Below are 20,655 nucleotides of genomic sequence, written 5' to 3' on the forward strand. Positions count from 1 at the left end.
TGTGAATATTGTTGAATGGATACTGAGTGCATGGACTGCATTTCTGATCTCAGTTGACCAGCAGAGAGCACCGTGGGGAGAGGCTGCTGCTGGAACCCAAAAGGCTGGGAGGAGGGGACAGAGGTGGATGTGTCAAGGCTTCAACCCTGGGAGATGTGGAGGGAGGGGAAAGGGGAGAAACAGAAACAACGGGTGACTCCTGAGCTTCTGACTTAAGCAGGGAAGGGGTCAGCTGTGCCATTTACTTTGAGGGGAAACGACTTCAGTTCGGATCCCATTGAGATTTCCGGGGGTGTGGCGGGTGCAGCAAGGTGTCCAGATGTTACTGGAAAAACAGATGAGTAGCTCAGAGGTATAGTCTGAACTAGGCAGAGGGATTTAGGAATTATTATCATCTAGGTGGCAAATTACATGAATGCATATAAAAATCTAGAAAATGTCTGCATCGTTTTGGCATCTATGTTGAAATAAAAAGTGATTTAATGCATTCAATCACGCCCATCCTTGTTAGGAAAAAAAATTGAGCTGGCACTCATAAATACACTTTTTATATTTCTTTTTAGGCTATAGCTTCATTTTTTTTCCCTCTAGGTAGAAATAAACACATCTGGCACCACAGAATTTTAGTCTTACTCTCTTATTCTAGCCTAGTGGTTCTCAAAGTGTAACCCCCTGACCAGCGGCATCAGAATTACCTGGAGCTTGTTACAGATGCAAATTCTTGGGTCCCTCCCCAGACCTCCTGACTTGGAAATTCTGGGACCTGCAATCAGTGTTTTGTTTTTTTTTTGGTGGTTTTGTTTTGTTTTTTGTTTTTTGTTTTTTGTTTTTTTTTTTTTTTGGAGATGCAGTCTCGCTCTCTTGCCCAGGCTGGAGTGCAGTGGTATGATCTTGGCTCACTGCAACCTGTCTCCTGGGTTCAAGCAATTCTCTTGCCTCAGCCTCCCAAATAGCTGAGAATACAGGCACGTGTCCCCATGCCCGGCTAATTTTTTGTATTCTCCATCTCCTGACCTCGTGATCTACCCGCCTCGGCCTCCCAAAGTGCTGGGATTACAGGCATGAGCCACCATGCCCAGCCCAGTATTCTCACAAGGTTTCAAGGTGACTCTGATACGTGTTATAATGCGAGAGTCACTAGTCTGGCCCAATGCCATCATTTTGCAGATGAGGAACATGCAACACAGAGAAATTAAAAGATGTACTTGCCTGACATCACACATTGGCCGTAACAGGACATGATCCAGACATCTGAAGAAAGACTAAGATCAAGCTACACAGCCTAAATAGAGGTAGCTACCTTCACTGCAGTGGTGATATCAGGAAGAAATGATGTCTTCAAGGGGTTGACTCTGCAAAGCCATCTCAAATCACTCAACTTCTTAGGTGTCTGTTGAAAGCTGGGCACTATGTCAGTCTCAGAAGTAAGGCATGGGCATTGCTGGAAACCATGAAGGACAGCACATTTTCTTTATCAAAAAATATCTCACCCATTGGAGGCCTTCTGTATGAGTTAGGGTCCCATCAGGAAACAGAAATTGAGTAATTGAATTAGGGGAATTTCAGCATGCAGAATTGTGACCTAGTGAGGTGTGGGGAACTACTCAAGCCACGGGTCTCCTGGGCCTTTCCTTTCCTTACCATTACTCCCTATTCGTTTTCCTCCTCCCTCTCTGATCATTCTTTCATGGGTTCCTTTCCTTCACATCTCCTTTAAGTCATCTAAGCAATCTCATCCACTTCCTTAATTTAATAATAAGTATGGATGAGTAATTCTGAAAGCAGGCCTCTCAACCGAGCTCCAGACCTGGCCAGCCCATGGGCTCTGTCTGTACAGGCCACATGAGCACAAGTCACCTTCTTATATCCTCTCCCAATCTGGGAGGGCCATTGTCTTGGAGGCTTCTCCCTTCCTCACCCCACAGGCATTCAGCAGCATCTAACCTGGCACGTCTCTGACATCCATCTGCAACCCTCATCCTCAGGGCACATCGGACCCAGCCTGGACCACTACTTCCCAATGTCCACCTGCCCTCCTCTTGCTCTCCTCCAATCCTGCCAATGCAGGGGCACTCTAAAACCCAGTTCTGACTATGGTTACTTCCCCCGCCCCACTTAAACCCTTTTGTTTATTCCTCATAGTTCAGATCCAAAGTCTCAGGGATGACACGCAAGGCCTCCAGGTCCTGGCCCCATCAGCCCTCTGACCCCATCTCCACCCCACTGCCCACCTCTGCTTCCTCTATTCCAACAGCAAGAACTGTGCTCAGCCTCTCAACTCTCCTGACCGCTTCAAACCCAGTACCTTTTGCCTGGTACCCGACAACCCTACTTTTAGAACTGGGTTCAAGTTTTACCACCTCTTTATGTAGACACTTCTTTAAAACAAATCATACACACACACCAATTTTTGAGCTCACAAGGAAGGATAATTTCAAAATATGTAATCACTGGTAAAGTGTGGGCACCCACCCATCAGAACAAATGCAGGCCCTGGGGCTGGAGCAGAGTCTGGTGGTCTCTGCTATGCTAGAATATTAACCTATTAGATGCTGGGTTGTAAAGAGGTATAGTGGTCCAAAGAGAGGACATGCAGGGGGCTCAGGGCAGAAGCTATTCACCAACTAGGACAAAAGTATTTCAATATTTTAACCTTTGGTATGATCCGTGCATGCATGATCACTGATGCACTTATGATGTGCCAGATTCTGTGCTAAGCTAACCCCTCTCAACACGCTACCTCATTGAGTCCTCACAACCACGCTGTACCATCACATCATTTTCATCACCACCACCATCATCATCTCCATCTCCACCATCATCTCTATTAACACCATCACCATTCTAAGTGACTTGCCCAAGGCCACACTGTCAGTGGTATAGTAGTCTCCTCACCAGGGTGCCGTCAGTCCTGCCTGAGAAGTTTCACTGCAGCCTCTTATCCTGGTGCTGGATCTGCAATTCAACCAACATGTTCAGTAATTTGTATATATTATTTGTTCAAAGGGCAGAACCACCTGTTTCCTGAAGGTTCCCATTACTCATGAAAGCATTCCAAGGTACTTCCCCTATGCCTTCAAAAACCCATTCTAACCACCTCTAGACCAACCATGGCACAACTGGCCACTCCTTCCTCTTGGCCCAATACACCCAACTATAGCACGTATGTTTCTTTATAATACCTACCATTTTACATGACCGTCATCCCCACTGGGCTAGTCCTGTACATTTTAATTCACTGATACTTAGCAAAATGCCTGGCTATCGGCCCAATGTTTGTTGAATGAATGAACACTATTGAATGAATGAACAAGACTGAGCTGCATTATTTGGTTTAAGAACTCTAACTGCCCCACCACCAGAAATATGTGAATTCCTAATATATTCCTTTTATTTATTTTCACCACTTGAATTTACATTTATCAGACACTTGTCAATGTTTTCTTTTATAATATTAATGAGAATCTATTAAACCACTCCATAGTCAGAGATTAGCAACCACCGAAATGATGGCAGGAGAAAGAGCAAGAACACACTCAATGCAACCAATTGGCCTGAGAAGGAAATGAATTTAATTTTTTCCATGCATGCGACTTTACGCTGTTCTGCCCCCTCCCCAAGTGGGTGAAAGTAGCCATTTAAAGCACACGTGTCAATACTTAAGACCTTAAAATAAAAAGTAAAATGGTTTTGAAATAAAAATAGAAATGATTTACAGAGCCTGTCCTGATTTGCTGACGGCTTTGGGAAAAACTTCCAGCTCCGAGTTGTGAAGCTTTGAGGGATCCAGAGTGCCTGACAGCAATCCAGAGATGAGGGGCCCTTCAGCCTGAAAGGCGGACAACAAGCCACAGGGCCTCAGGTCCTAGCCACCCTCTACTCCCTAGGTGGGAAAGAAGAAATCTCTTGCAGCCCCGGGCTCTGGAACAAGACAGATGTTCCACAGGCCAAATGGACCTGCACTGGTGTCAGTGGATGGTAGAGGATGCTGTCCCAGTTAAAGCAAGGATGAGGTACAAAGCTTAGCCCTGCCACTTCCTAATGAACGATCTTGTATGAAGCTTCTCAGCCTGCTGTCCCTCTGTGAAATATAGTCCTACCTCAGGGGACTATAAGGAGGAATAACAGGTTATTACACATGCTGAGCATGAGACCTGGCACACAGGTACTCAATAAACAGCATGTGGTTTTTACTGGGTGGAGGGTAGAAGGCAATCCAGGGAAGAAAACACGTCCAGGTGTGCACTAGGGCTGAAGGTCACTCAGATGGTCTGAGACACTGGTTCTCAACCGTGGCTGGACATTAGACAGAGAGGGAGCCTTTGAAATACTAGTGCTGGCTGGGTACGGTGGTTCACGCCTGTAATCCCAGCACTTTGGGAGGCCAAGGCGGGCGGATCACAAGGTCAGGAGATTGAGACCATCCTGGTTAACACGGTGAAACCCCGTCTCTACCAAAAATACAAAAAAAAATTAGCCGGGCGTGGTGGCCAGTGCCTGTATTCCCAGCTACTCAGGAGGCTGAGGCAGAATGGCCAGAACCCGGGAGGCGGAGCTTGCAGTGAGCTGAGATTGCACCACTGCACTCCAGCCTGGATGACAGAGCGAGACTCTGTCTCAAAAAAAAAAAAAGCTGGTGCCAGACTCTTTATGCCTATTCAATCGGCATCTGTTGGGGCAGGGCCCAGGCATTTTTTAAAGCTCCCAGGAAGATTCTAATAGGTAGTGAGGGTTGAGGTCCTATGCTTGAAGCTAAGAGCAGGAGACAAGTAATCATTGAACACACTTGCTAACAGTCCATCAAAGGAGGCCCCCAGCCCAAGAGTGAGGCCATCTTGGTTTCAGAATTAAAAGAAAAAACAGCTTTAAAATAGTAAACTTACCTATTTGCTAATCGTTTATACCACATGCTAATAAAACACATCATAATTACGAAATTCTCAGAATGCAACCACTCTGGAAAAGTCATAACAAAGCTCAAGTGTTTATTAAGAATTAAAAATACTGTAAATAAGCCATACAGTTCATTTCACAGTAAACTAAACAAAACCTTTTTTTTTTGTACTTTTCAGGTTTTTTTGTTTTTTTTTTTTTTCAATTTTTTTGGAAGGGCAAGACAGCCATTAAAGAACAATACAGCTCAGAGGGAAGGGAGATACAGCAAACACTTACGGAAACGCAGTATGCACGCTTCTTGCTGACAGACAGGGCTGCCCAGGCAGCAAACCTCTCCATGGACATCATGTTAAAATAAAAGGACTTGGCCTACATTCCCCAGGGAGACCCCCCTTCCACTGTGGACGGCTCTCCTAACGCCTTTTTTGGAAGAACCCAAGGACTCCCCTTTCTGGGAGTCTAAACCTCTGTGTTCCTTGGTGACCTCCCGAGAGAGAAGACGGGCCGGCAGCGGGGACAGAGGACTGGTGTAGTGCTTCACATTCAGAACCGTCTGGATGCTTTGCATAGTTACCTCTGATATCATAAGATGCGTCAGGAAGAGAAATGACACACACACCACAGGGGGAGGCGGCCCTCAAGCAGCGGATTCCTTTCAAAGAAAGACCCAGGGGCTTCTCCCCTCCTCATTCAGAGCTGACAGCTATGAGCTTTAACCGGTTCAAAGTGGAAGACAAGTGAGAGAGATCTCAAAAATTTCGGCCAGAAGTACAAAAAAAAAAAAAGAAGTAAAATTAATTTTCCTTAAAGACAACTGGAAATAAAAGTGTCCCCCAAAACCACCTTTTTTTTACTTGAAATCTGCCAGCCAGACAGGATTTCTGAGGTTAATCTGCTTCTGTTAATCCTCAGTTGAAGCCTTTATCATTTTTCTCTGACTAGAGACATCCATGAAAAGCCACCTGTTATTCACAGCGGCTGCACTTCAGGAAACTAACCAAACTCTGAAGCAGAGAACTTAAAACATTGTCAATAAATTAACTGGGCACGAAAATACAATGCCTTGGTGTTCAGGTGGTGACAACTGCTCTTTAAGAGGGGACAAGAAATTGGGGGCTGGGGGACACATGGAAGAAAACCACACATTTTTTGGTCATGAGAAATTGGACTTTAAATCCGCGCCCTGCACACGCAATTCATTTAGACCTTTTCGTGAATCTTCTCCACTTTCACGAACAACCTATCCAGATCATTCCTCAGGTCATCTAGTAAACCCTTGGCTGATTCCAGGTTGTTCTCGTTGCTTTCTATTTTGACCGAGTATGCAACCAAACTGTCCACGGCAGTCCTGAGCATTTTCAAGTCGGCCTCCACTTGGCTGACTGAGGCTTTCAGGTTGTCTAAAGAAGAAAGTCTGTCCAGGAAGTCCTGAGGAGGCAGACGGGCAGCCTGGGCTTGGTCCTGACTGAGCAGCGTGTGCACCTGCTCCTGCACTTTCTGGAGTGATTCCACGGTGCTGGGGAGCTCGCCCACACTCCTCTTCAGCTCCTCCACGTCACCGTAGAGCACCAGCTGGGCCTCACCCAGGCTCCGCACCGTGCTGGCCAGGCCATCCTGGTCTGCCTCCGAGGACCCCAGGCCTTCCAGGCGCCCCTGCAGGGCGGCCAGGCGCTGCTCATGCTCCTGGCTCTTGGACAGGAGGGACTCCAGGCTCTCGGTCTGGCGCGCAGAAGCCACCTGCATGGAGAGCACGCCATCCTCCACGTGCTGGAGCCTGGAGTCCAGTCCCTGACTCTTTTGCTGGAGCGCCTCAAAGGCTTCCGAGTGTCTGAAGCCTCCATCTTCCTTCGGCCCGTGGGAATCGGACTTCAGCTGGCGGAGCTCCTCCTCCAGTCTCCGGATCTCCTCCGGGAGGCGGGAGACGGACTCCTCGGACCTGAGAAGCTTCTCCGTGAGGGCCTGCAGGGCGAGCCGCTCTGTGTCGGCCGCCTCCTTGAAAGCCTGCTGCTCCTGCTTGAGGCTCACCAGCTCGCGGACCTCGGTGTAGACGTCGGACTCCATAGTCTGAAGGGTGCTTCTCAGGGCCTCCATGTCCCACTCTCTGGACTTGGCTGAGGTCTGTATCTCCTTCACAGCTTCCTTCAAGGCTTTCAAATCCTGTTTGTGCCCCTCGGATTCTTCCAGGGAGGCAACCTTTGCCTTCACATCGTTGATCTCCTTCTGGCTCCTCTTCTGGACTTCTGTGAAGATGGCGATGTTGTCGTTGATGGATTTGGTGAGCTCCGTCAGTCGCTCCTCCACCGTGTTCTCCAGGGATGTGAAGTCCCGCTCCCGGGCGTCCTTCACCACATGGATCCCATCCGAGAGGTCTTTGAGAATTTCATTCTGGAGTTTCTGCAGCACTTCACTGATCCGGCTGACCTCACTCTCCCCTTGCTTCACAGCTTTCTCTGTGAGGTCTTGTTTATGTTGGGAGCTTCTCAAGATGGACTCAAAAGTTCCAAATGTGGCTTGCAAAGACTGCACCTGTAATCAAAATCCAGACGTTAATTGCTGAGAAGACCTGATGAGTTTCACATGATAGAACTTTTTTTGTCTGTCCAGCCTCCAGGTCCTGTTTTTTCCAGAATGGCACCACAATTTTCCTTTGGAGAAACATCCTTCCACACACAGTCCATATGGTTTTGATGACCGATCCTAGGGCCCCCTTCTAGTGCTCCAGGGACGATTTATAACTCAGGCCTGACTAATCAGGCTGGACAGCACAATGATTAATAACATGGGTTTTAGCCTGATGTGGCACATGGTGCCACTTTTAGTACTTTGTTGCAAAAAAAACAAAGAAAAGACAGAAAACAAAAACCTGACTCTGTCAAGTCCCTCGGTCTAACCATCACGCAGGAGAAACATGTCATGAGGATGCAATCAGCCGAACCCACAATGTGGAAAATTCTACAGGACAAAGAACCAGGATCTTCAACAACTAAGTGGCATTTTAAAAGAAGGAAAGACAGGAAACTTACAGGCCGAAAGAAATGTAGGAAAATTTTCCATCAAATGTAATGTGTGGATCTTACATAGATCCTGATTTGAACAAACCAACTGTTAAAAAGACATCTTTGAGCTGGGCCTGGTGGTGTCCACTTGTAGTCCCGGCTACTTGGGAAGCTAAGGTGACAGGTTGCCTTGAGCCCAGGAGTTCAAGTCCAGCCTGGGCAACAGAGTGAGGTCCTGTGTCTAAAACAACACAAAAATTTAAAAATAAATAAATAAATTTTTTAAAGCCATTTTTGAAATAATCTAGGAACTGTGATTCTGGACTGGGTGTCAGATGATACTCAAGAAATACTGTAAACTTTGTTAGGTATGATATGCTGTGTTCTGTTAAAACAAACGGAAAGGAATAGAAAGGGAAGGAAAGGAAAGGAACCCTTATCAGTTGGAAATAAATCCTAAAATGCTTCGGGTAAACTAAGAATGTCAGCCAGGGATTCATTTTAAAACTAATTCCTAATTCACTATCCCCTGGATCTGCCAGGACAACACAGGCTCTTCAGAGGCCCTAGAGCTGAACTGCCAACATTTTCTGAAGCCCTGGACCCACTTCTGCCCAGTAAATTTTCTGGCTTCAGGACAGGAAAGCCTCTCTGCTTATGCTATGGTCATTCAACAGCAACAGCATCTGGAGAACAAGGGAGACCAGGTTGGGCACCCATAGGGCAAGAGAGTGGTTCAGAATCAGACTTCTAACTCCAGCCAAAAAAAAAAAAGGCAGATGGCAGGGGTGCTCATGGAATGAAAAAAGAATGGCAAAACATCAGTAATTCTTGAAACTGGGGTTCATTATATTGCTCTTTTTTTGTTTATGCTTGAACACTGCCATGATAAAAAGTTAAAAAATAAAAAGAATCTGTCCACTGGCACGGACTCTTGAGCCAGACTGCCCAGGTTCAAATCCTAGCTTGAACACTTAATTCACTTAATTCACACTGCAGTGTGATCTTAGGGAAGTTATTTAGCCTATCTGTACCTTGGTTTCCTCAGTTGAAGGATAGGAAAACAGTACCAGACTCATATGATTGTCTGTATGAGGATTAAGTGAATTAATAATATATCAAATACTTAAACTGTGCCCCGAACATAGTGAACGCTCAATACATGGCAGCTATCATCATCGTGATTATTTCTCGTTTCTTCTGAAGTACCGGGTGAGTATGCAGATTCCTAGAACTATCCTCAGCCCAATGCCAAAAGGCAGGAGGATAAACTGAAACGGAATGTGAACAGCACACCTCGGCTCTTGTGCCAGCCCTACCAGTAACCAGCTTTGTAAGCACGAAAAGTCACATTCACTTTCCAAGTCCCAGGCTAATCATCCAGTAGCAAATAAGTCTCTAAAGTGCTGTCTAGCTCCATCGGTCTGTTTTAAGGCAGATTAGAATAAGGTTCTCAGGGGCTCCAGAATACTAGACAATTTCCCTGCCCAACCAAATACAACCCAAGTCTTAAAGGACACACTGTGAAGGTACTGGAGAGAGCCCATCTTTGAAACTACGTTACTAAATCACAGTGTCTGCCTGTTCTAAGCATAGCACTCAGAACAGAGGTGTGAGCAGGTGAGCACGGTACCTTCAACATGGCAGGCTTTCATCCAGTGTTTTTTGATGGAATCACAAAATGAAGAAGTTCAAGCAAAGCCTGATGAGCTGGCCCATGTCTCCTCTGATCCCTGCCGGCCCTGACCTGGGCTGGCTCTTCACAAATGGTTAGGAAGGAGACTAGAACAGAAATGATACCTAACCCCCAACACTATAAAAAGAACATGGTGTTCCCCTACTGAGGGTACTATGAGTTGTACCCTTATGTGAAATGTGGGTATGTGAAAATAACTCATTATAATCAATATGCATAGGAAATATCTGTTCCCCCAACAAATGTGGGATGCCCACTAAGTGGTGGGCAGCGGGCAAGATGCCAGAGATGAAATAATGGTTAGGATCCTTGCCCTCAAGGTTACACCGTAGGGTGGGGGGACTGGGTGTTAGCAGTGGTTGACATTCAACCAGGCACTTACAATGGACGAATAACTATACAAAGGACTTCAGACACATTTCAGACACATCATCTCATTACACCCTCATTATCATCTCATGAGTTGGTGGCTCCCAATGATCTCCATTTTACTAATGAGGAAACTGGTAAGTGGTAGGCTCAAATGTCAAAATCCCAAAATGCTTGATTTCAGAACCTGAGCTCTTAACCACTATGTGATATGCTCAGACAGGGGCACTGACTTCCAAGTGCCCTGAGTACCTGGAAGAGAGGCTGCCAATTCCTGATGCCCTGACTCCTTAGGCAGAGAATCTAGACAAGAAAACAAAGAAATACGAACAGGGAACTCACTCTTCCACAAATAGGTCCTCGTCTCATTAAACTGTCCCTACCAGGCCTAAGCCTACTCCTACCATTCTTTTTTTTTTTTCTTTTTTTTTTTTTGAGATGGAGTCTAGCTCTGTCACCCAGGCGGGAGTGCAGTGGTGCAATCTTGGCTTGCTGCAAGCTCTGCCTCTTGGGTTCACACCTTTCTCCTGCCTCAGCCTCCCGAGTAGCTGGGACAACAGGCACCCGCCACCACGCCTGGCTAGTTTTTTATATTTTTTTAGTAGAGACGGGGTTCACCATGTTAGCCAGGATGGTCTCGATCTCTTGACCTCGTGATCCACCCACCTCACCTCCCAAAGTGCTGGGATTACAGGCGTGAGCCACCGCGCCCAGCCTACCATTCTTTATATCACGCTGGATCTGCCAGGGCAACACAGGCTCTTCAGAAGGTCTAGAGATGAACTGCCAACACTTTCTGAAGCCCAGGACTCACTTGTGCCTGCTGAATCCTCTGAGTAAGGACAGGCCAGCCTCTCTGCCTGTGCTACAGTCATTCAGAAGATTTGAGCCATTCTCCAATAACAAGAATATCTGGAAGAAAAGAGACAGGTGGGCACCCAACTCCAGCTACACCACTTATGGTCTGTGTGTGACCTTAAACGAGTGACACAGCCAGTCCTCAGCCGCCCCATTGCAAAATGGTGCTACTAAATGATACCTGCCTCAGAGGGTGGCTGGAAGAACAGAAATCATGACTATAAAGCATTTAATAGCATGGCTGACTGACAGTGAACACTAATTATGAATACTGTAAGTATACTTCCCTGCTATGAACCAAACTCCACCCCCCAACAAGTCACCAAGAGTTATAAAGGGGTTCAAACTTAGGATGTCAGAGAACCAAACACAACTGGTTCCTCAATGCAAAATAATTATTTCCTGGTCACCCCAAAGATGCAGACAGAGTGGCCACATTCTGTGGCAAATCCTAACACTGTTCTGGCCATGTTCTGAGTCTCAAGTCAATGAAACATTTATTGGGCACCTACTATGTACTAGGCTAAATAGTGGAGTGGTTAATAGTGTTCTAGGAGTTAGACAACAGTTTGGATCCTAGCCCAGCCACTTACTCACTATATAACCGCTCAGCCACATAGCCTCACTTAGTCACTTTTCTCCTCTGTCAAAGAGGGCTGATAAGTTCTTACCTCTTGGGGTTGTTGTGAGAGTCAGATGATGCATTTTCAAATGCTTTGCATAGTGCCTGGCACGTAATAAGTGCACCACAAATATGACACATTAAATTATAGTTTTATTACACTACTAAATTAAAAGAAAAGTGGTCAGCCAGGCACAGTGGCTCACATCTGTAGTCCCAGCACTTTGAGAGGCCAAGGCAGGAGGACTGCTTGAGCCCAGGAGTCTGAGACCAATCTGAGCAACACGGCAAGACCCTGACTCTACCAAAAATTTAAAAAATAAATAGCTGGACGTGCTTGTGTGTGCCTCTGGTCTCAGCTACTTGTGAGACTGAGGCAAGAGGAGTACTTGAGGCCAGGAGATCAAGGCTGCAGTGAGCTATGATCACACCACTATGCCCCAGCCTGGTGACACAGCAAGACCCTGTCTCTATGAAATATAAAATATGAAATAAAAAAAAGAGAAGTCACTATTTCAACGATTTTAGAGCCATGAGGATTCTTAAAAGTCTGGATGGAGCCCTCTTCTCATTGTGTGGAAGGGAAAACTGCGCCCCAAAGAAGAAAGTGATCTATATACATAGCTGTGATGGAGACAGGGTGAAGCAGCAAAAAGAAGAGACTAAGGGAGGGGCAGGGAGAAGCACAGAGAATTAACCTGGATTCAAGACCTTCCCTATTTTGGCCTCAACTTCCAACCTCCCCTCTTCTCACAATTTCCTAAATGTGACTCTGCCACTGGCACGGTAGCCACCTCCTCTCTCTCAAACATGCTCAAAATAGTGCCCCTGCCACGGTGTTCGTCACACTTCTCTCAACATTTATCGATCACCGGCTAGATGGCTGGCATTACCCTGGCCACCAGGATACAGGCGAAATTCCACACCCTCCCTCTTCTGAACTTTCATGGGAGTTACCCTCGACTGACACCTCCTTATGTGTTGCACAAGTGATTTGTGTCTTTTGCTCCTTCATACCCTCCCACAAAGCCTACACAGAGCCACGCAACTGTCAGACTTTAATAAATATTATGATTGATTAGTAAGTAGGTGGATGAAAGAGAAGAAACAGAGGCTAGTGATTATACTCCAGCAGTATGTCTATTTTTTAAGAATGGTTTGACATTCAGGATAGGCAAAGCAGCACTGCCTACTTAATTCCCTTAGAAAAGTCACCTCCCTTGGCCTGCAGCGTTTAGCAAGCTGACTCATTCCAGTTGTTCTGCCAGTCTTTTTTTTTTTTTTTTTTTTTGAGACGGAGTCTCGCTCTATGGTTCAGACTGGGGTGCACTGGCAGGATCTCTGCTCACTGCAACCTCTGCCTCCTGGGTTCAAGTAATTCTCCTGCCTCAGCCTCCTGAGTAGCTGGAACTACAGGCATGCGTCACCACGCCCCGCTAATTTTGGTATTTTTAGTAGACAGGGGGTTTCACCATGTTGGCCAGGCTGCTCTCAAACTTCTGACCTCAGGTGATCCGCCCGCCTCGGCCTCCTAAAGCTCCGGGATTACAGGAATGAGCCACCACGCCCGGCCGTGCTCTGCCAGTCTTAAGAGGAAACTCCTAGTCCTGCACACTCAACAAAAGCAGAGAGCAACTTGGCAGGACAGACAGCATGCTGGGAAGAGGAGGCAGTGGCTCCGGGATCAGAAGTGGCGGGATTTTTTGTTTCAGTCTTGCAACCAACTTTCATTGAGCAATGACATAGTGAGGAGCGAATGAGAGAAAAGGGGCCGTACTTGGTATGGAAAAACCACAGAAGGGCGGAAGCCAAGCACCTTTGCCTTGAGAGTTGGGTCCATCCATACCTGAAATGAACCCCTGTGGACCCTTAACGAACAGGGCAGTGGACTAGACATTTGCATGTGTCTGCCACTCACCAGCTGGGGACTTTGTCAACTCACTGCTCTGTCTAAACCTCAATGTTCTGCTCTGGAAAATGAAATCAAAACTGTTAGTCCTCCCTCCCTCCCAGGGTGGCTATAAAAATTAGGTAATATGTGAGTAAGCATTCTAAACACCATATAAATGTGGCTAGAAGTATTATTCACCAGTATGATCTAGTATTTTTGGCCCTTCCCTTCCCCTAAGGCTGAAGTAGGGCCGGGCGCAGTAGCTCACGCCTGTAATCCAAGCATTCTGGGAGGCCGAGGCAGGCGGATCACTTGAGGTCAGAAGTTCGAGACCAGCCTGGCCAACACGGTGAAACCTTGTCTCTACTACTAATAAAAAATCAGCCAGGCGTGGTGGCACATGTCTGTAATCCTGTAATCCCAGCTACTCAGGAGGCTGAAGGAGGATAATCGCTAGAACCTGGGAGGCAGAGGTTGCAGTGAGCTGAGATCGTACCACTGCACTCCAGCCTGGGCGCCAGAGCCACACTCCCTCTCAAAAGAAAACCCAAAAAAGGCTGAAGTAGGACTACGACAAAGGCCTACCTGGGCAGGCTGGTCCAATACAGGACAAGGGACCTAAAGATAGATGGTATTTCATTTGGACCTGCAAATGAGTAAGAATGCCAGCTCCTGGTCTATTAAAAACCCCGCTGGGATGTCTCCCACAGGCAGAGCTGAGGTGGGGCCTTGCCTGAGGCTTCCAGGGATGCGCTGGCTTCCCTTCCAACCTCCTTTACAGACAACTCTGCCCATTCAGCGGTTCCTAATCCAGAAAGAATGGGCTCCCCGGAGCCTGCCGGCTTCCTTACAGGTCACCGCTAATGCCCTGTGACAGGCCCTTGGCCCACCCTGTCAGGCGAGCCTGGCCATCCTCGCGGCGGCCCATCCCTCGGGGCCGATTCCTCCGCAGCCATTAACAAAGGGGGTCTGGGGACTGCCTCAGAACTAGGGGGCCGCATGGAGGGGGTGTCTAGGCCAGGGCCCGCCAAGGAGGAGCGACCGGCTCCCGCCTCGGGGCCTGGGCAGACAGCGCTAAGGGCCGGTCAGGAAGCACGAAGGGGCCCGGCCGTGGGTCCGGAGGCCGCAGTCGATGGGGACAGTGGGGGGGCCGGGGGTACCCACCTTCTGCTCGACGCCCTGCAAGCCCTGGCCCAGCTCCTCCCTTTGCCGGGAGAAGTCCTGGTGGCTGCGCCGGACCTGCTGGACCTCCTCCAGGACGTGGTGGACGCACCAGCCCGAGAAAGCGGCCGCCGCCACCAGGGCGAGGTAGAAGAGAAAGTTGAGCGCCCTGCCGAGCCTGCGCGAGCAGGACGCCGAGGACGAGGCGGCGGCGGCCGAGGAGGAGGACGAGGAGGAGGACTTGCCGCCGCCGCCGCCGCGGTGGCCGCCCTTGCCATGCGCCTGGTTCTGCGGGTGCTGCTGCGGGTGCGGCGCGGGCGGCGGCGGCTGCTGCGGCGCCGGAGGCGGCTTCTTCGCCACGTCATCCGCGCCGCCCGACGGGTGGGCACCCTTCTCCGAGGGGCTTGCGGCGCCGTGGCCGCCCTTGGAGCCCCTTTGTTTGGCCGAGGGCATGGCGGGCGCGGCGGCGGCTCAAGCCGCGGGCTGGGAGGCGAGCGAGCGCGGCGCGCGGCCCGGGAAACTTGCTGGGGCTCCCCCGGGACTGGGCGAGCGGCACGCGGGCGCTACTAGCGTCGGAGCGGCCGAGAGGACGCGCGGCCGGGGAAGGAGGCCGGGCCGAGGAGGCGGGAGGAGGGGGCCTGCCTCCGCCGCTGCGGCGCCGACCCCGCCTCCCGGTAAGGGAGGCCGAGCGAGCCGAGCCGGGAGAGCCTGCCACGCACGCCGGCCCGGCGGCCCCTCCTCCTCGTCGCCACGACCCCGGAGAGGGAGGGCCGGGCGAGGTCTACGGGGGCCGGGAAGCCGGCGCGGGGGCGGCCGGGCGCGGGGCGGGGGCCCGGCGGGGTCTGCGGAGGCTGCGGCGGGCGCCGAGGTGGCCGCGAGGGGAGAGGAGAGGAGAGGAGCGGAAGGGAGGGGAGGGGAGGGGAAGCGGCCGAGGTGGGGCTGGCGGCCGGGCGGTTCCATGCAGGACGGGGACGGAGGGCCAGGTCGACCCCAGCCGTGGCGTGCGGGCCAGGAGGGTCGACGGGGGCCGGGGATGGGCGGCCAGGCGGGGTCGGAGGGACGAACGCCGGGGGTGACCCTGCGCCGCGGGCCAAGCGCGACCCCCTCCCTTCCCGACCTGTGCGGGGAGGAGAGAAATGAAGGGGGGCGCCCAAGGAGCCCTGGCCCCGGGAGTGGGAGTCAGCGGATGGGAACAGATCGTCCTTCCTTTCCGCCGGAATTGGGGGAATCCCCCTGCTTTCACCCTCCCAGCCCGCCATGAGGTTGGGCTTTGTCCTTTGCCTTGGGTTTGAAGGCAGAGGCACAAAGGGCTGTCCAAAATCCAGCCAGCTTCGGAGGCATGTTTGGTGCGGGTTAGCAAAGATTCTCGACTGCGGTAAGTCTGTTCAAGGGGACGCATTCACCGAGTGTCCCCGTTAGCCAAGTTAGCCTGCTGTGGCCAGCTCTTTACTTTTTCCCCCCAAAGCCCCTTCAGCTCTCTTTTCCCTTTGGGGGTCATGAAGTTTGTCCACGGCCCCTACTCCGGGCAGCCTGTGGGATGCGTGCTGCAGAGCCAACAGCAGCCGCACAGAAAGAGGCAGATCAGGGTTGTCACCCCTACTTTTGTAAAAGGAAATCTAGTGTTGCCAGGCTGTGTGCTTAGCGACTCACATATGTTCTCGAAACCTCACAAAAGCCCTGTGAGGTGGAAATTATTTTACCCATTTTGTAGGAAGGAAATTGAGACTAAGCAAACCGGCTTCAGATTGGCCCAAGGTCACATATAGTCGTCATTCGAACCTCACTCAGTCCGCTTCTTTCTGAAGTCTGTGCAGCTGAATCACTTCAGAATGGGAAGGAAACGGGAGCCCAGGGAAGTTAAGCAACTTGCCCACTCACTAAGTCTAGTTGGTGCCGAGGCAGGGACAGAACTCACTCAATTCCACTGCTTTCCCCAGTTCCTGGTGAGTGGTGTGTGCCTGGCCCTGTGTGCACCTGGCACTGTGTGTGGTAGGAATGCTGTTTCTTCTGTCTGTAACCTCCTCCCAGTTCTGTTAACAAAGACAAAACCACGCCCTGCCCTTAAAGCCTATAGGGTTCAAATGCCACCTCTTTGGTGGTACTTTCCCTATAACACCACTTGATACCTCTCATGGGACTTAGCAAGTAATTGCAACGAGAGGCATATATGTTGGTTCAATATAGCAAACCTTTGTTGAAGGCCCACTAAGTGCCAGGTATGTCTCCCCTCCTTGAGGACTGGAAGCAACCATAGTTTGTATTTCTCCTTCTTTCTCGCTTTATAAGTCGCCACTAAAAGCCTCTAGTGAATGAATGAACACTTGTGTGCCTGCCCTCAAGGAGCCTGCATTACACTTGGAGAAATATACAAAAACCTGTTAAGGGCTAACTTAGGTTAATTGGGAATATAAATGTAAAGAGATTTGGAAAGCAAACCATTGGGCTGTACATGGGCAGGCTTTGGGGGCAGAAAGACCTTGAGCAATGCCTTGAAGAATGATTTGCATATGAGGAGAGCAGGGAGGATATTTCTGTGGCGGAAATGGGGTGAGCCCAGGACACCTGTTGGACATGAGGGTGTGTTCTGCATGTAGAGAAGAAAGAGATGAACTGGGTGGAGCGGGTCCAGCTTGCAGAAGGCTGTAAAAGCCAAGCTGGCAGATAGAAGAATCGCTATTAGTGTGGGAGGACAGAGTAAATTATAGCAGGTTCTGGACTAGAAATATAACCATCTGCCCCAGTCAGAGAGGAACATACCTACTTCAGCTAAATACCAGGAGCTATTGTAGGAGCCTCCTGGTTCAACAGGGCATAGGTCTCTGACCTGTGGGGCGGGGAGACAGCAGAGGAAATCAGAAGACTCACTCATCCCAAGAACCTTGTTTAAAAACTGTTCAGCTAAGTTTGGGTTGTGTTGTTAAAATCTCTAGTGCACAAAAAGAGGTTATCTCCCTTCAAGCAGTTCTCCATGTTAGGGGCAGAGGCAGTAATAACTGGTAAAGCGGCTTGCTGCCATGATCCGGCCTTGGAAGCAAGAGCCCTACTCCTTACTCCTTTAGTGCTACTACCAAAGTGTGTGACCTTGAGAAGTATCCCTAAACTCCTCTCTAGATTTCAGAGTCACCCTTTCTGTAAGTGCATCTTTAAGGACCTTTCTTATTATTAATCTGTTTCTTAGAGAAATAGTCATCTGATACTTATCAAAAATAATTCAGTGATATTTAAATTCTTAAAAATTGATCCAGGCCAAGTACAGTGCCTCACACCTATAATCCCAACAACTATGTGAGGCCAAGCCAGGAAGATCACTTGAGGCCAGGAGTTCAAGAGCAGCCTGGATAACAGCAAGACCACAACTCCACCAAAAATAAAAATAAAATTTAGCTGGATGTGGTGGCACTCAGGAGGCTGAGACAGGAGGATCGCTTGAGCCGAGGAGTTCAAGGTTATAGTCAGCTATGATGACACCACTGTACTCCAGCCTGGGCAACAGAGCAAGACCCTGTCTCAGGAAGAAAAAAAAAACACCCACACTATAGGTCAGATATGAGAATGGACAGTTGCTCAATTTTTGCCTCTACTGAGCACTGAATGAATGGAGAGTAGGACGAGGGGACTGTTAATATTTTCAGCATTTCCCTCTCATTCTTTTCCTCTGGGAGATAGTACATATATGGTTAAGACATAGGCTGTAGAATAGACTGACTTGGGTTCAAATTCAGCTCCATGACTGACTTTGGAGTGTGATCTCTCTCAACCTCAGTATCTTCAGCTATAAGACAGGAGTAATTGCTACCTCACTGGGCCAGGGTTGGTGGCTCAGTGAGGTAGTCCTCCCCAAATCCCAGGACTTGGGGAGGCCGAGGCAGGTGGATTACTTGAGCCCAGGAGTTCAAAACCAGCCTGGGCAACATGGCAAAACCCTGTCCCTACAAAAAATACAAAAACAAATCATCCAGGCATGGTGGAGCGTGACTGTAGTCCCAGCTACTTGGGGAGCTGAGGCAAGAGGATCACTTGGGCCTGGAAAGTCAAGGCTGCAGTGAGCCCTGTTCACTATTGCACTCCAGCCTAGGTGATAGAAAGACCCTGTCTCAAAAAAAAAAAAAAAAAAAAAAAAAACCTTGCTGTTATGACGATTAGATGAGAGACACCATATGATACTGGGCATGTGACAATGCTTAGTGAATATTGGACAGCTAATACAATTTGCAGAGTCACTGAGGGAAAGTATAACTTCACAGAGCTGCTGTGTCCAGATTCCAACGATTTTCTTTCATCATTATTTCTTGGGGCTCCCAGGACCATATGTGGCTTACAAACCACAGGCTAGGATGTGTTTAACGTTAAAAGCAAGCAGTGTGTTTCTCTGAAGTGTGGCTCCACCATGGTGTTCAGTTACACCCAGAGGAGGAGGCTAGTGGGCAGTCATGGAAGCACATATTCCAGGGCAGGAAGGGATCAACAGCTCTTCCTGGAGACTTCCATTCTCCTACCGCAGTTTCTGAGCACAGCATGCTTCTAGGGGAGTTTCTTTTCTGCTTTTCCTCCCGGTTTTGTCTCCTCTATCCCTTTTCCTTGCTAAAGTGTGTTGGACGGTCAGGAATGTGGGCGGAGAAGAGGGAGAGCTGGAGACATCTCTTCCTTTCATCCAGCTTGTGTAAAATTGCCTCAGAACTCCCTCGTACCACATGCACCATAAATTATAAGGTCGAGCTTTGTAATCCTGCAGCCCTCTTGGCTTTCTTCATGTTGGTTAGAATGCCTAAATAGAAAGCCCCCATTAATGTTGATTGCCTCTTCTCTGTTCCAGGTTGGCAAGGCCCCCAGTGGCCAAGGCATGAGCCTGGATGCCCTGCAAACTGAGTACATATTAGGGATAGGGGCCATTCTTGATAGTTTGGCTCTGGAGAGCTAGGACCACTTTTCCCAGCCTCGGGTGCACATCCTCAGGAGCTCCCTACTTCCAGATGTTGTACCTCCATGCAGAAGAGGAAGGGCCCAGCTGGGGCACCTCTTGGTTGAGGAATGAGTATGTGACATTTTTGTGTGGGTACATTTTGATGCTACTTTAAAAATAGGCCGAGCACAGTGGCTCACACCTGTAATTCCAGCACTTCGAGAGGCTGAGAGAGGTGGATCACCTGAGGTCAGGAGTTCGAGATCAGCCTGGCCAACATGAAGAAACCCTGCCTGTACTAAAAATACAAAAAATTAGCTGGGTGTGGTGGCACACACCTGTAATTCCAGCTACTCGGGAGGCTGAGGCAGGAGAATCGCTTGAATCTGGGAGGCAGAGGTTGCAGTGAGCCAAATCACGCTACTACACTCCAGCCTACACTCGATATGATGAGGAGGAGGATAATGGTGGTGATTATGATGGAAATGGTGATGGTGATGATGACATTGGTGATAGTGGGGATGGTCTCGCTCTGTCACAGTCAATCAATACATAAACACCTTTCTAGTTGTTTTTGCAGTCCTAAGACAAGTGCTCAGTAGCATCCCTGCCCTTCTGATGTAAACTTGAGGGAGGGGTAAGACCCAGAGATGGCATGGGGGACAGGATAAGGAAGGCCTACTGTTCATATTACTTGCGAACATAAAATGGTTTTACATTTTGATGCCACTTCATTAAATTGACTGAATGATATGAACTGACCTTACACCCTCCTTTAAATTCCGGCTAACACATCCATGTCCTCAGGTGGTATCAGTTGATAAGGCCCATGAAAATATTTTGTAAACTACAGGGTGCTAAACAATTGCTTACTTGTATTTTCTGTGGGGCACAGTTTGGCGCTATATACAAAGCAGTGAAGTCTCAACAAGCATGATGACGACTACAGTGAGCACAAAATAAAGTCTTTTGGGGATGGTTTCTTTTTTATAGGAAACAGGGTCTCACTCTGTCACCCAGGCTGGAGTGCAGTGGTGCATAATCTCAGCTCACTGCATAATCTCAGCTCACTGCAACCTCCGGCCCCTGGGTTCAAGTGATTCTCCCGCCTCACCCTCCTGAGTAGCTGAGATTACAGGCCTGTGCCACCACACCCGGCTAAATTTTTTGTATTTTTAATAGAGATGGGGTTACACCATGTTAGCCAGGCTGGTCTTGAACTCCTGGCCTCATATCCTCCTGCATCAGCCTTCCAAAGTGCTGGCA

The 20,655-nt window shown here is 49.0% G+C and overlaps 1 protein-coding gene across 1 annotated transcript; it reads right to left on the reverse strand.

Moving 5' to 3' along the window:
• Window positions 1-4,964: 4,964 nt before the first annotated feature.
• Window positions 4,965-15,358, reverse strand: CKAP4 (cytoskeleton associated protein 4). Its single transcript, XM_023193276.3, has 2 exons — window positions 14,493-15,358; window positions 4,965-7,422 (listed from the first exon to the last, which is right to left on the reverse strand). Exons 1-2 carry the CDS (start codon window positions 14,940-14,942, stop codon window positions 6,097-6,099), a joined length of 1,776 nt encoding a protein of 591 aa, XP_023049044.2. The 5' UTR covers window positions 14,943-15,358; the 3' UTR covers window positions 4,965-6,096.
• Between the last annotated feature and the right edge of the window lie 5,297 nt (window positions 15,359-20,655).

Source organism: Piliocolobus tephrosceles, chromosome 10 (assembly GCF_002776525.5).
Source record: "Piliocolobus tephrosceles isolate RC106 chromosome 10, ASM277652v3, whole genome shotgun sequence".
Lineage (NCBI taxonomy): Eukaryota > Metazoa > Chordata > Mammalia > Primates > Cercopithecidae > Piliocolobus > Piliocolobus tephrosceles.